The following is a 16,642-nucleotide window of genomic DNA, read 5'->3' as shown; positions in this document are numbered from 1 at the left end:
TTTATCATAACTGCCAGTTTTGAGAGAAGCTTCTATTTTAATCATATCTCCATTCTGATCTTTAGTCTTCATTCCTTCAATATCTCTGGATTGAGTGACAGTGGACAAACAGGCAAAAACATCTCAGTATTTAAGATGGATGAAGCACTAGCAAACAAATAACTACACTCTAATAATCATGCCTGCTATGCTCTTGAATAGGTTATAAATGTTGTTTTGAATTGCTTTTATAGTCTTTTCAAAGTATCATTAAAACTTGGCAGCGTTTTATTCTCTTTTCAAGAGAATATGTAAGTGCATTTGTCCTAGAACTTGAATCATTTCTTTCATATTGCTTACATAAAATAAGTTCTGTTATCCAAAACCTTGGGAGCTGGAAAACATCTGTTGTTCAAATCTGGCCTTGTAATTGTACTTGCATACAAAGATCACCCCTAAGCTGTAAGCAATGTTGGTGCCTGCAGTGCTTATGCTTCACAATTCCCTTGAATCCAGAATCTTATAATTGAACTTTACTGGAATCATCTGTTGCCAGTCATTTCGTATTTAGAACGTAAATATGGAACAAATTGGAACACATACTATTTTAAGAAATAAAAATACGATGAGAAAATTTTTATTTAAAGTAATGGAAAATACGCTGAAGAACATACCAGCTGACAACGGCAAATAATCCCAACATTTAAGAATGCTGCCCAAAAGGAATGGAGTGCCTCAGGGATCTGCCCTTTAGCCTTGATCATTTTTAACGTAAGACAACATAAGCTAAAAACCAACAGAGATATTTATTTGAAAAGCAACCATGCTTCCTTAATGTATGGAGTAGACCTAAAACCAAAAACAAACAAAACAGCAATAACAAACACCTGTACCTGCTCAAAACTTTGGGTGATCCTAAATGTGTTCCTCATTGTTTCCATGATTCAGCTCATAATTCTGCACACACTTCTGGTTACCATTCAACTCTTACATATTCAGGCTGCATTCACACAAGAGGTTCCAATCACAGAGGATCTCTGTGTCCAGTATAAAGAGGTGCATCTTAAATGCTCACCCAGATTTAAAACTCTCCTCTCTCTGCAAGCAGAAACACTCGTTCACAGTTCATTCACTGAAGTGGGAAGGGTTCCTCTCATGAACCATCGAATATCCGAAGTTGGAAGGGACCCACAAGGATCATCAAGTCCAACTCGTGGCTCCATACAGGACCACCCAGAAATCAAACCACGTGTCTGAGAGCACTGTCCAAATGCTTCTTGAACTTTGGCAGGCTCGGTGCCATGACCACTGCCCTGGGGAGCCTGTCCCAGTGCCTGACCACCCTCTGGGTGCAGAACCTTTCCCTAACGCCCAGCCTGACCCTCCCCTGTTGCAGCTCCATGCCGTTCCCTCAGGTCCTGTCGCTGTCCCCAGAGAGCAGAGCTCAGCGCCTGCCCCTCCGCTCCCCTTGTGAGGGAGCTGCAGGCCGCCATGAGGCCTCCCCTCAGCCTGCTCTGCTCTGCGCTGAGCAAACCAAGGGACCTCAGCCGCTCCACATATGTCTTCCCCTCTAGGCCCTTCACCATCTTTGTTTCCCTCCTTTAATGCTGTCTAGTAGTTTTATGTCCAATAGGTTTACATATGAACCATCCTCATAAATGTTTTTTTCAGAGAGGTTAATACCCCTGGAACGTGGCTTCAGGGTTTTACAACTGCTCAGACAGCAGTCAGATTGATCTCATCCCATTTATACATCTGGAGCGTAGCTATCCGCATTGGATCTCATCATCTCTTTGCAAAAAGAAACAGGTATTGTTAGGGCATAATACATTTTACCCCAAAAGAGACACCTTAAAATAGATTTGATGAATTAAGCCCTAGCAGTGCATGTTTTTCTCTGTTCATTTTGAAGGGTGCACGGGGGATGTCCAGTACTCATTACTAGAGGCAACTACATTTGTTTAGAGGAGTCATACACTTACCAACAGCGCCATGTTTGGCTAAGCTCCGAAGACATGAAAATTCATCATAAGAAACAAGGCCACACACTGTCCTGGGAAATACTCCAATCCCAGAGTGAAGCTTTTTCCACTTGTAGCCCTATATTCCTTGAATTCATTTAAATTGTTAATCATTGTTTATATAGCGTTGTAACAAGGACTAGCAAATGCTGCCAATTACTGGCTCTTGTTTGCTATCAGACACAAGGTAATGAGTCCTTCCAAAGTAATAATTAGCTTGGAGGCCCTGACCATGCTAGAACCTTGTCTCTTCAGGAAAGTCATGACCCCATCATATTTACCTAAAAGAAGTGTCTTTTCCTTCTAAGTTGCTAAAATCCATAGAGATGGGGGGGGTATTGAGATGTTATTTTTAAGCTCAGTAACCATACTTTCACAGCTTGTTTATTTCAGACCAAAATAGTTGACAATGTTATTTTCAAGAGGGAAGGAACTTTTTAAGTAATAATCCTGCAGCAATTTTACACATCATACAAAAGTCCTGTATTACTATTAACAGCTTATATCAGATAATACTTGTCCAACAACTGCTGCATCACTCAGTAGGACTCTCTTTACATGTATATATGTAAATGACAACAGCGTAATTGTCTGAAGAAAGAAGGCTACCAGAAAGAGCAAAACCTACTGAATCTTTGTGTAATTATTTCAGAGTAGCTCTGCTGTTACTGAAGTATGTGGGATGTTTCAGTGCATTACAATGTTCTTTTGTGTCTATTTTCTAGAGGTCAGAAATGTTACAAACTGCCAGCAAAGCCTAGCACATTTTGAGACTTTCCCAAGTGATTGCAGACGAAATAATAGACCTCCCCAAATGACATTTTCATCAATGCATTTAACCAGTAAGCAGAAGAGACTTGAGAAAAAAGTGACTTTTAAAATCAAATTGCAACAAATTGCTCCATCATTTTGTAGTCTCTAAATTACAACATAGTGCCACTGAAGTTTAAAAAAAAATGGCCTCATAATTACTAGAAAAACGAAGTGGTTTATGTACAGCTCCTTCATTCCGGCCAAATAATTTTTCTCTAATAGATTTCTTTTGTATGTAAATGCACACCTCTAAACAGATACTCTTGTAGTATGTTGCTCTGAATTCAGTTGTCACCTATTCATTTTCTTCTGATATTATCAAACAACTTTTCTGTATTTTTCCAAGATACTGGTGATTTTCTTTTTTATTTCTGGAATGGTAAATTTTATGGAGAAGTATTAGCCTTGGCATTCTTAAGTCAGAAGTACTTTTCTAATATTTAGCTGTAATTTGTGCTATTATAAGTTTTCCTGTGAATTTGTCTGGAATGAAATAGCCAGGTGCACTTCAAAGAAGACGGAAAAAAGTTCTTTTTTATTTTAAATAATTGTTATTTCATTCTTCTTCATTAAAACCATACTGTTTTGCATATTACATTTTATTATGGCATAAATGATAGACTAACGTGGGATTCAGTGTTAGGGAGCTGTAGGTATTGACATTAGTCTTACTGGAACAGAATGTGTGTCCTGAGGCAGACAACTCCCAGGAGCAATAACTCTTGGAAAATGGTTTCTTTGAACTAAGTTACAAAAATTGGGATGATATAACATAACCATTGACCAAGTAATGGACTCAACAGGGGAAAATGGATGCTGGTTTGCAGTCAAATTCTTTTTCATTATAGTTCATTTAGTTTAAATCACTGAAGCTCAGACTTAGAGTATCAAACGAAACGGAGAAAAGACAGCATCATACAGGTAGGAAGCAATTAATCCACCCTTAAATGAAGAAATTCAATTTGTGTGATTTAAAATAGGATGTCTTTGATTAAAAAAAAAAAAAAAGCATCATTCGAAAGGTTTACAGTAGTTATGTCAAGTCAGAATTTTGTGCCGAGGCATGACAAAGTAACCCCTGTATGTCCATTACTGTGCAGAAACTGATTGGGGAAGATTTAATGAGTCATTAGTATTTTGTATTTTTTTGACATGTAGTAATCAGAGTCTATTGTTGAGTATTAGTACTTCCATGTACTTAAGGTATATACAGTGTTTGGAACATGATGTGAAACTCATCTTTCCTGTTTGAATGGAGATGTAGTTTTAGGAGACATTACAATGAAAATAATTTTACAAAACGAAACAGAAATTAGGCATATACTGAGACTGAGAGTTCAGTCCTCCTGTCTTGACCTTCTTTGCCTTTGGACCTGCTGGCAAACAACCAAACGCCAAAAGACAGAACACCAAGATCCATAGCTGCATGCATTATTCTTCTTCCTACATCCCGATCACCCTCTGCACTTGTCTGACCTCAAAACAGCAATCTGCTGGGAGATAAGTGAGTTTGGGTGAGAATTGGCAGCAGGCATTAGTGTGTGCCTGCTGCTCACTATCCACTTTTCCAGCTCCAGTTTGGGAAAGGTTTTGCACCAGTTTGTGTCAACAGAAATCCAGCTTCCTCATAAAGAGAGAATATGGTTTGAAATTCTGTGCGTTGGACCATAAATAAATAACAATCTCTTTTTCCGGTGTAACTAGTGTATGCTCTGGCTATGGTTTACCCTCTTACAATGTCTAGCCGCATTGCTGGTGAATTAGACTGCTTTCAGATTGATCAAAAATCCAGTATACTCCTATTGCCTTTCAAAGGTTAACATGCACTCAAAGAGCAGAGCTGAAAGCAGACTGATGCAGAGAACCATGGCCAGCTAAGCCCACAGAATCCTCTGTGGGTTCCTTTTGGCTCTAGAGATATTAGTTTCTTAGCAGGTTAAAGATTCTCCTTTTCCCCTTTTTTTTTCTTTTTTTTTTCCTTTGTTCGTTACCTTTCCTATTCCTCCACTGCTCCGTGGCCTCCAGTCACTGACTAATTTTATTTCTGTTCCTCTTTCACCTTTCCAAAGTCAGACTTGAACTCAAGGGCATGTATACATGGTAAGACTCCTTTCTTCATGCTAGAGGCAAAGGAGGGACTCTTTACTTGACAATGTGAAAAAGCTATTTTCTTTATATGCCAACAGCATATGTTGCTCTATACCCCATTTTCATAAGCTGTGGCTTGGATAACCTCAGTACTTTATAGACCGTAGTACAACCCGTAGCATTTGCGTTCCTAATTCTTCCTGTTTCTCTGTAGGAAATAAAGTAGGAATGAGAAGTTACAAATCTCAGAAAAAAAAAAAAAAAAAAAAAAAAGGTGAGCCTAGTCTTGGAAGTACACATGCACAGGCAGAGTTGCATAGGGCTTACTTTCAGAGTATTGTAGGTTTGCAGGAAGAGATCTTTAGTCCCATAACTGGCAACCTTATTGAACTCACTGTAATGGCTTTATTTGGCCTTGGAACAGTTTAGTCAACACACCATTTTTTGTAAATGCTTTCTAACACTGAGAGGTCATGGAGATCATTTACTGAGAGGTGGGTCACACAGCCATGTACTCAAAAAAGAGGAGTGGGAGACATCCATATTGAGGTCATGAGGTTTGATTTTATTATCTTCGTGAAACTTCAAGGGAACTAAGAATAACATGCAAATACACACCAGTGGAGAAAGTACTGTTATTCCAGCTCCAGCTCTTCTGAGTATCATTTTTTATATCTCTTCTTTTTTCTTCATGTTCTTGAATCTTTTCTCTAATGCTGTACTTCCAATGCCTGCTGCCATATCGATGCCTAGGAGCAAGTGTGAATCAGCACCTTCAGTCCCATAGACTAAATGACAGAAAGAAAGGGGCATGGGATCTTTACTGTTTTCTGACCTCATTAGAATCATAGAATCATAGAATGATTAAGGTTAGAAAAGACCTCCAAGATCATCTGGTCCAACCATCTCCCTACCATCAATGTCACCCACTAAACCACGTCCCTAAGCACCACATCCAACCTTTCCTTGAACACCCCCAGGGACGGTGACTCCACCACCTCCCTGGGCAACCTGTTCCAATGCCTGACTGCTCTTTCTGAGAAGAAATGTCTCCTAAATTCCAACCTGAAATCATGTCTTCATTCTTAAATCAAACCTACTATATATTTATTTGACCTTTTTGCATGAATCCTTTATTTTAATTATAGTAAAGCACTATGGAAGGAAGATTGAGCACACTAGAGAAACATAAGTGATGGATTAGTAAATTTTATGAATTCTCATAAAAATCGATACTGGCAAGCGTTGTGAAAAACTTTTAATGAAACTGTGAACTAGCTAGTATTTATGTTCTGCCTGGGCCCAGCTAGTGTTCTTTCATTGTTTAAAAGAGCTTTCCAACAACAACGAAAAAAATCACCATACCAATGTCTTATTAATGATTTAGTTAAACATACTGCTGTTAAATAATGTAATACAAAGTAAGTCAAGTCCAGTATATCTGAGATTTCGTTTCTGCTGCATACAAGGGCCCTTTCTTTAATTAAAGATAAGTCAATGCTAAAACACATAGGTGCTTCTCTTTTACTGATATAAGAACACATTTAACTCACATACTTTATAGTGCTACATTCTTTACCATACCTTTTAGTGCCAGGTTTACCTTTACCTTTCACTCTGTTTTGTAAAAGTGATCAGGATATTTGATATTTTAACCAAAAAGCAAGCAAATTTAGCTGTATGTATGAACACAGCAGCTGTTGGGTGCACCACGGTTTCAAAGGCAGTGTCCATTTACCTTTCCAGTCCACTTACACTAACCCTGGACTCTCTCAGATAGGTGCTGGGAGGAATAGTCCATGAGTAACATCTAGAGTAACATCCAGGAGTTCTGTCTTTAATGAATTCAGGATACTTGCTGATTCATAAGATGTAAGAGACAGAAAGGGGCCAGAAGGAAGGAATTAGCTACTCCCCAGATCCACAAGAGCACGGTGGTTCCTCTGTCCCACTCTTAACAGTCAAGCAACCCCACATTGTGTTATGAAGGACACTGGGGCTCCAGAAGACCACGGTATTCTTTCTGCAGTGCTAAAACCAACTCTCTGATACATTATGTTACTTGTAAGATCAAGTATGGGCCAGGCAACAGCTAGTCCAAAGCACTCCCCACAACACATACAATGTGGGTGTCAAGTCCTTGGCATCAAACGTTGTGTAATCCCAATCCATTCCTCCTGCACCGCACTAGTTGCTAATACACCCCTGTCAGCTACCCCAGTACCTAGCAGCTACCCCTAAGTCCTGAATCCCTCTTCCCAAATGAGACACAGGCTGTGACAGATGTCTCCTTTGGTGCAGCATGTTACATAAATTAATCACTCAGATGATAAGATTCTCACTCCGTTCTGTTAAATGCATTTTTTATGCCTGTAATAAAAATAATAATATATAAAAAAGATAAAGTGATTTGTAACAATATATTCCCTCATCATTTGACTTCAAACACTACAAAAGGACCAAAAACTCCAAGACAGTCTTCTGGCCTCTGAGTCTCCCTGCACCTCTTGCATTTGCAAGTAAACTGAATTCCTATTTTGCCAAGAATTTTGAGGGATGCATGATTACTTTTTGCTCAGCCCCCTCTACTGTCTTCCTCCTTTTATTTCCTAGGGAAGAGACCTTGAAACTTTATCAGCCACTGTATGCACACAGTTTCTATCTGCTCCTTGACTGACCCAAACGTTACGCAGTGCATAGCAACTTCCTCTAGTTTTAAGTAGATCACTGGTCACTGGACCATTCTGTGGTCTCCAGACCTTTAAGGACATAGGAAAGGTCCAAACCTGCCCAGCAGTGACAAACTGGAAGTTCTTCAAGGCTATGACCACTGAAGAATTTACGGTCAAGTCTAAGGGCTGATGAAGTCACGGTCTTTGGGACCAAGCAGGGATATGGAAGGGATGTTCAAAGGCAAGGTTCAGCTCAGTCTTGTAATTTCCACAATAGGTGCCTGTTTCCCTTTTCTTATGTCTGGATTTGAGACTCTGAGGCTTTGACATGACAGCTGTATGAAGAAATATGTCATTATTGTTACTGAATGTTGCCTTTGTTAGAATCTCACACATAAGACTTTCAGAAGGGCTTAAAATCACTGCTTGAGCTTCACCACAGTATCCATTGCCCAGAAGCCCCAATTAGGTAAATCCTAATTAATTAGCTAACCCCACCCTTCGTTAATCTAGAAATAGGGACCGTATAAACATTAGAAAATTAGGATTGTGATTAATATACCAAATGTAATCCTGCCATGTAATTTAAATTACATGTAACTCATATCATAAATCTGTAACTGCTTCTGGATCCTGTAGGCTTCTTGCCAGCATTAAATTTGGTAGAAAGTAAAGAAATATTTCTCTGTTGCTTGATAGTTTTCAAACTCCATGTCTGATATGCTCTTCAAAAATCTGTCCCAGTCTGCCTCCTTCTAATATGCAACAGACCTTAAAAAGAAAAATGCATATCTACATGTAGATTATTTATATATGTGAAATGTTTTACAAAAAACATGAGCAATTTCTATGTTTATAGCTTTTTCCTAAAACAAACTAAGGAAACAGTTGTATTCCTGTTATATGCAACTACCTTGACACAGATTTATGAAAATATATTAAACTTTAAGTATTGAAAATACAAACTTTGATTAATTTTTCATTATACAATGCATACAAATCTGCATCGAAAAATACTCCCATGAAACAGACCTCCCATGTAAGTCACACAGTGAAACACTGAGTTCCCTTTTCATAAAAGTTTAAATCTACAGATCTGACGCAAGGTCATAGAAAAGTTGTTAAATCACAGACACTGCTTAATAAAGATTATTAAACGAAGGCTGATGCAGGACAGAGCTGTACTCATGCTCTTGTCCCCAGCATGACCATGATAGATGTTCGTGAGATCTTGGAGTCCTGAAGTAATTGCAAAGAAAGGAAGAACTGAAGCAGTTTGAGTAAATGAAACCCATCAGACAGCTACATCAGGACTGTGTGTGAAATCATTTCATGCTTTTAGCCTATGATTGGTAGTCAGTGTCCAGACCTACGATGGGATGCATCCCTAGTGCAGGACCTCCTGGGGCACAGTCCTGCTCTCATCCAGGCCGGCAGCCGTTCAGCGCACATGAAGAGGCCAATGCAGCATTTGCTGGGAGGGCCTGCACACACAGACGTGCACACACAACTCTTGTCCCTAAATTTCAGAAGGTAGACAGCAAGACAGAGAGGCTGGAGAAAGCTGGTGTCTGCCTGGTGATGTTGGGTGAGCACACGCAGAGGGGGAACAGGGAAGCGTGCCTGAGCTCTGTGTTATGGATGTAGGCCCTGCTATTCTGTATTTGTAGAAGGAGTGCATGGAACAGGCAAGATAACACATATGTAAAGTAAACTGGGACCACCACAGTGTTCCCATAACTCCGAGAAGCTAAATTTTCTCCTGAGTCCTTCACTCCTCCTCACCTAGGCTTTATTTTCTCATACGGTCAGCCTAAAGGGCTGGAACCTGTCCAGGTTCCCTCTTCTATGAGGCTGTCAGGCCAGTACCTCTCAAGAAGACCAGAGTTTTTTCAAAAAATATATCCAGTGATGTAACTTGCTTGAAAAAAATACATATCAAAACAGAAAAAGGACACTGATAGGTCTCTGCCTTATATAAAACGCTAGGGACTGCATTATCTGAAGGAAAACATGAGGTCCTCTAATTTGTTTTCTATAGCCTTAATACTGACCTGTTCAATGGGGGCTGATGGTGCAAAATTCCAGCTGGTGTCACCAGGAAGGGTCCAGAAAAAAAACACAGTTTGTAAGAAGTCTGATACTGGAGTGCCTCCAGGTGAAGCACTTCTTTACTGGATAACTCAAAAGAAGCAATATAATCACTAGCTTGTTGCTGAGCTTGGGCTCTCATGATTTTTAATTCCTTCTTCTATCCCTGCTACTTATTAAGGAAATGGTACCAAAATTCTGAAAAAACAAGACTTCATCTGTTTGGAAAATAAAATCCACTAATCCTGCATGGCTGACCCACCGAGGTGATCACTGAGCTAACACGGTACCTTCCTGCCACCTTGTGGCACAGAGGGGTTTGAAACTTTCCATTATATTGCATAATTTTTCCTTCAAGCTAGGCTGTTCAAGTTTTACGTTTCAAATGCTATCTAGTTAAATAACACGGAGTGAAATTTTGGTCTGACTGACAGCAATGTCAAAACTTGTTAGTTAAAAGACCTCCGTACTGCACTAACTGTATTATTTTCCATACCCTATTATGTCACAAATAAAAACAAGTTCAAGTGAAACAATGTAAAAATGGGTTTAATTTTTAAAGAAACGATAAATTAGTTCTAATGAAATAATCTGAAACTATTTGAAAAAAAACCTTGCATTTGTATTATTATGACTTCAGCATTTGTATTATTATGAATTCCGATATATTTTTCATTTGGGATGCTTTGGTGTAATTTAAGTTACTAGCTACTTTTTCAAGGCTGCCTGAAGAAAAAAGACGCTGCATCTTTTATATGAGTTCAGACGAGATCCTTGAAGTGCTTGTTCAAAGTTCACTTGCTTTTCAAACTAAAGAAACATATGAGAATGTGCTCCTATCAGATTTCTTGCTCCCGCTTTCAGGCTGGAGTCACCAACGCGATCTTTGAGCATGGATGCGCCAAGAGGCATTAATATCAAAGCGCAAGCAGGGAATATTGAAGCTCTTTCCCAGATGGATATCAAACTACACAGCAGCGATGGTGTGGTGAGTACAAGCCCTTCTGTTTCTGAAACTGTGGTTCACAATGAGTAACTTCAAGTCCTTCCTCCAGTTCTGCTAATTGAATTCCTAAGATTTTAGAGGATGGGATATTAAAATCAATGGTGCCAGCAAGAAGACATTTATTTGTGGATCAGATTAAACAATAATGCCAATTGATATAATGCTGTATTAGCTTAGAGAAACGTCTTTTAATAAAACTCTGCTGGTGCTGAGCTCCCTGCCGGTGCCTAGATGCCCAGGCAGCACTCAAGGGGGCTTCTTGGCAGAGCTCCAGCCCCAGGACTGCTGAACAAAGGCACAAAGCTCTGCAGAAATCATTCAGGCTATTCTTAAGCTACCACCTAGGTCTGTTTGTTTTTATGGCACACTTTATTGCATCGTTATCTCTAACAAACCCATTTGTCCTTCTTTCTCCCACCCCAGCTTTTGCTCGATGCAGAAACCGTGCGACTGCCTAAGCTGCCTGAGGGTACAAGAGGTGGATCTGGTATTTCTCAGGGGCTGTATGAAATCTGTGTTTGCCCGGATGGCAAGCTTTATTTGTCAGTGGCCGGCGTGGGCTCCACGTGCCAAGAATACAGCCGTGTCTGCCAATGAAGCACCAGAAAAGGCGGCACGCCCTCGCTATTCTCAGTTTTGTAGTATTGCTAATGAGCATTTACTGAAAGTGGAATTTTCAGAATTTTAAAAACAAAGTACTTCTGTTTATGAAACAAATCTGTATCTACAACTCTGGACTACAGGGTGAAAGGGGAAGAAGAGCACAAGTGACATTTCAACTTCAGAAGAATGACTTGAGTCAGACGATACGTTCTGGCAGTGAGACTTTGAAAACAGCCTGACAGAGAGCATAAGGAAAAATAAAAGGAGTATGTGTTCTTGCTGAACTATTATTCTGGCAGATGATTATGTCATTACTAATATTCTGAGCTCCGTGGTTTTTTTCTCTCACTACATGTAAATACTTACTGCATTAGTGGGTGAAATTAAATTGAGGGAACTACTTGAATTATTTGATAAGACAAAGCATTATTTGGGGAATTAAGACAGTGCCAGCAAATGGTCTATGCAATTTTGTTCTTGCAATAACACAAAATAGGAAAGATGTGCTATTTGTAGAAGTCCTGTGTAAAAGGTGTTAACTTGCTAATAGCTTTCTATTTTAATTTTGCAACATACATGCTGATTTGCATATTACTGAGATTCACATAAAAATAACAAATACAAAAAGTTACAGGAGTTATTTATACCTTCTGTGTCTTCAATGCTGTACACTAAAGAGAAGAGAAGTATGTTTGTATATTTTATAATAGCAATAGTTTGTTGTACTGCCTGTACCATCACACTCATTTTAACCCCTTTTTGATTTTAGGACACACTAATCCAACAAGGCAATTTACTCTGCCAGCTCGACTAGTAAAAACAAAATAATCCTTAATGTGGCTCCAGATTGTCTGCTACAAGGAACTGTTTGGGCGGTGAGGAAAAAAAAAAAAAAAAAAAAAAACTTTTTTGCAGCCTACAGGATTCAATTATGAGAACTATTTCATTTCCATCTGCAGCTGTTGACTGATACCTCTGATCCTATAAGAGTGGGACTCCATCACAAATGGAGGGAGTAAAATCACTCTTTATTATTTTTTATGTTAGGAATCAGGATACAAAGTAAATGCTCACCAGAGCTGACAAACCATTTACTGACCTTGTAGAGAAACACAACTGCAGACCCATTCCCCTGTACAGTGTTGCACTGAACACAAATAAATTGTTTGCACACCTCTGGGTAGCAGGATTTGTATTTAGTAATCTGTCATTTAAACCTCATGCTTTTTTAACCCCGTTGATGCTGTTTTATATACACTTGTTATTATCACCCAAGTAGGAGCTGCTATCACATAGTGCCTTGGGGTCTATTTACAGAAGGATTTAAAACCATAATCATTATTAAACCACAGAATGCCTGTCCTTCACAGAAAAGAATCTTCATCCTTAAGGCAGGAGAATCAGAACAAATGACCAAGATTGTACCGTGTTTTTACACTTGGTACTTCAGCTTTGGTGGACAACTGAAGAAACCAACACTCAGTTAAGATCCCAGATAGCTATAGAAGCCTGAGTTGAAAAAGAGACCCCATTTAACAGTATCCGTTCTTATTGCAGTAAAGCCCTGAGTAGTCCCTGCCTCGAGGGCTGCCTTTGTAATTTATCCAACGATGCTAATGTACAGTCCTGAAATTACCCTTCATTAGCAGGGTGGAGCCCTCAGCAATTCATGCAAATTAGAAGAGATTCAATGGGAAAAAGCAGGGGAAGTGTGAGAGTTGAGCTTTTGGGTCCCTTCCGGCAAAGAAGGCAACTAAATCAAGGTCTCCTGTAATATTTGGAGACTGCTCTGATTGCTAACATCATGCCTAAGGGAGAAGTAGGAAGCCACACATCCTCCATGTCTAAAATTCCTTTTTTTCTGGCTTTAGACATCTTCAGGAGTGAATCCAGGGCTCTTGGCCCTAAAGAGGGGAATATATGTCTACTACTGAATAATGCAACTAAACCCTCAGCTGTATCAACCTCTAACAGAAACCTGTCTTCAGCATTAATTTAAGTTAGTTTAGGTGGTTCCAGCTTCATATACAAGTTTTTGCAGACCAAATTATGGGTAGTCTTAGCTTATATATATTGGATAGAAATTCTATATATTACGATAAAAGACAGCAAATTCCACTGCATGTGCCAGATACCTAAAAACTACTGCTAAAAGAAACTTGGAATGCAATGTCTGGAAGTAGTGCAACAGCAAAACAGGGACTTAAGTCCTCAGAGAATTAAACCACCATCTAGTTTCAAAGACATCTCATTTTTCTCGTGCCTGTATTTCCTACAGCAAGGACCATACACACATTCTGGGTGGTACCAAACTACTCATCTACCTGATTTAATCTCTAAATTTTAGCCAGAGACTGAAAATAAGTACATTAGTCACAATTTACCTATTCTGCTGGCAATGAAAACGTAGCATTTTAAGTTACTCATTTTAAGCTTCTGTTTTGGAGGCACAGTTTCAAACATGAATTGCCACTTAATACTAAGCAAGGGATCAAATCCAGGCTTCCCATGTTTCATAAGAATAACCTAATGCCTAAAATGCTGGGTATTTTGAAGCAACTTCTGTTGCAACTTCATCCGTTGAAGTTGCTCCATCTTAGTTAACATTTACAAAGCTGTGGTGTAAACCTAAGAAAATAGGGGCTAAGTAACACTACTGAGCATTATATCACCTCAGATAGACATTGCAATGCGTACTGTCTTTCCGTGGAGATAATCCTTTTTGAGTTGCCTAAATTCACAGGTGAGTTCTGGGTAGTACTGAGCTGCTGTGTCCCAGGCTGGGCCATCATCCTAACCACCAGTTTGCCCCTCTTTATTTTTTTAAACTTCATTCTCATTTTCATTATTCTACAAAACTGATGTTAAAAACATAGTTGCATTTTTTAAGTTGTGAAGTGAAAAACTACAGTTTTTTTAAACCCTGGATGGCAGCTTCTTGTCACTGAAGAACATTTGGGGGATTTTTTTCTTTTAATTGTGGTTAGTAAAGAAACCAAATTCATGCTAAAATTATCACAGTGTAATCAATTGATGCTGTCATCTGAATTGTTAATGTCAATGTAGTTCATACATCACTAAATTATCATTTCTGGTATCTCCATGTGGCCATCTTTCCACCAACCTTTAGTACTTCCAAATTATTGTTTCTACTTGAATCAAACTCTAGTAAAGAGTTAAGAGAGTAACAGAAAATTATGGCACAGGAACGGGAGAATATGCACTTCTCTGATTTATTTTCAAATACGTTAAGCAAATGGAGAAAAAAAATACCACCCAGCATCGTGAACTGTATTGTTTGCATATTTTTCCCCAAAAAAGAGCTACGTATGGCAGTTATTGTAGTTGGTTGGGATTACTATACAGTGAAAAAGTAAAACATCAAAGGAGTAGTAAATACTGATAATTGCCCAAACACAACCCTTTATTTCCATTTCACAGTCCTTTAGTATTTACATTTTTTATCTTTATATAACTTTATGCAAAAGGAAATTGCAAGAATTAACTGAAAACTGAGTTCTTGAATAAACTTCCTACATTTTGAAAAATCTGCTTCTCCTTTGTGTTCAAAGAAAACTCACCTTAAATGAATGTTTTTATGTTTTAAAACATGATTACCTTCCCAAGACTCCAAGAATATGAAATGAACGCTATTTAAAAATAGGACTGAATTTGGACCACATCTAAAGATTTACTTCCCAGCATTGAGACTATGCTTTGCAATTAGGCTTCACTGGTCATCTGGAATTTCTTTGTCTTCGTCAGTAGTTGGTGAGAGAAAGCAAAATATTATGCCTGTGCTACTGAATTAATCACCTGGAAAGCAAACCAAAGGAAAGGAAAACAGCTTTGGTAAAAAAACTCATTGACCAACACCTCCATGTGACAAAAACACGCATCTTCTCCAAATGAAAACATCTACTTCGTCTGTCAAGTTTAATTATTCTTGAACTATTATTTCTGGCAGTGTTACACAATATCTATCCAGCCATCCTCAGACTGTTCAGATCTGGCAATATGAAATCTTAAAGTTGGTACTACCTTTTTTTACTTTAATTGGAACAATTACAATAGATTTTATTAAAACCTCTTTTAAAGTAACCCAAATACCAACTTAATGCAAACCATATACTAATAGTTCTTAAACAAATCCTACTTTTCCAATCACCACTGTAACTTTATTTTGATGATGATTAAAGTAAAAATATTCAAAACTGTGTTTGTTTACACAACTATTTTTTATTTTAGTAGCTGCCTACACAAAAATCTATTTCCTTTTAAAATGGTATTTTTTTCTCACTAAGTGCTGAGGCAAGTGAACAATTCCTTTTCAAATAGGTGCTAGTGCTGTTGAGATGAAAACTTTTGAAACTTCCACAAGAAGATAAATAGCAACAAACTCAACAAGACTCTACCATGACAGCTGCTTAGATTTAAGCTACTAATTGATGGTTCAGTCAGTTTCCTGTAGCAGTTATCCTTGCTAAGCCTTAAAACTATAATTCTGGACGACAGGACTGCTATAGCTCCTTTTAGAGATGCACATTATTCGTGCATGTGAATATATAGCTGGCTGAAAAAACTTTTTCACTCATAAATTTGTGTAATATGCAGAATTACTTGTAAAATTAATTTTTGTGGAACCTGAACGCTAACATTTACTTCTACAGACCCTTACTAAGCATCATCACAACATACTGTTCAGAGTTTCCATGCTGAACTTAGGAATTATACTATGTGTTTCCAAAGCTCCCAGCTGAGCCAAAAGGAAACATGAATTAAGGTGGGGTTTTTTGTTTGTTTTTTTTTTTTTTTTTTTGGTCCCCCCTCTATGGATTAAAATACACTTATGAAATCCGTCTCTATCACATAGTTTTCTGGTCTCATGAGGCCTCTTAGGCTGTTACAGAGAGTTAATCAAATGAAAATGAAGACTTCCAACGTAGACACCCACTCTTGCCTGTCTTTCTGCACCCATATGTAAATTCTGTTACAACTTACAAATGGCATCAACACATTAATAGAATAAATTATTTATTCTGTGTCATTCAGGTTTTCTTGCTCATCTTGGTTCAGCATTTAAACTTAATTTAGACCACTTAGGTTCCTAAGATCTGGGACCGTTTCTTTCTTATAGCATCAGCACTCAATGATATATCCGACAAAGTTAACAAAATAGCTTAGTAATTTTGCACAGCAATTTTAATGGTTCATAATGTCGATACTGCAACATAAGTTGCTTACAAAACATAGTTACATACTTTAAAGATTTCCTTCCTCAAGATCTCACCTAAAAATGGAAAAGTGTTCACGTAGCTTCTCTGCTATTTCCATGCCCCAATGCTACCTTGTATTTTAGGTGTACTTAA

At 38.4% G+C, this 16,642-nt stretch overlaps 1 protein-coding gene across 8 annotated transcripts in view; it reads left to right on the top strand.

Moving 5' to 3' along the window:
• SGCG (sarcoglycan gamma) overlaps positions 1 to 14,815 on the top strand; it is a 139,062-nt gene extending 124,247 nt beyond the window's left edge. For all 8 annotated transcript variants that reach the window (XM_040543991.1, XM_040543996.1, XM_040543995.1 and 5 more), the window contains 2 exons: positions 10,529 to 10,652; positions 11,094 to 14,815. In XM_040543991.1, the coding sequence (XP_040399925.1) occupies positions 10,529 to 10,652; positions 11,094 to 11,267 (298 nt within the window). In that variant the 3' untranslated portion in view covers positions 11,268 to 14,815. The remainder of the gene's footprint in view (positions 1 to 10,528; positions 10,653 to 11,093) is intronic.
• The last annotated feature ends 1,827 nt before the right edge of the window (positions 14,816 to 16,642 follow it).

This window comes from Cygnus olor, chromosome 1, assembly GCF_009769625.2.
Source record: "Cygnus olor isolate bCygOlo1 chromosome 1, bCygOlo1.pri.v2, whole genome shotgun sequence".
Classification (NCBI taxonomy): Eukaryota; Metazoa; Chordata; class Aves; order Anseriformes; family Anatidae; genus Cygnus; species Cygnus olor.
Note: the sequence above shows the minus strand (reverse complement) of the source record. Positions and strands in the feature narration are given on the sequence as shown.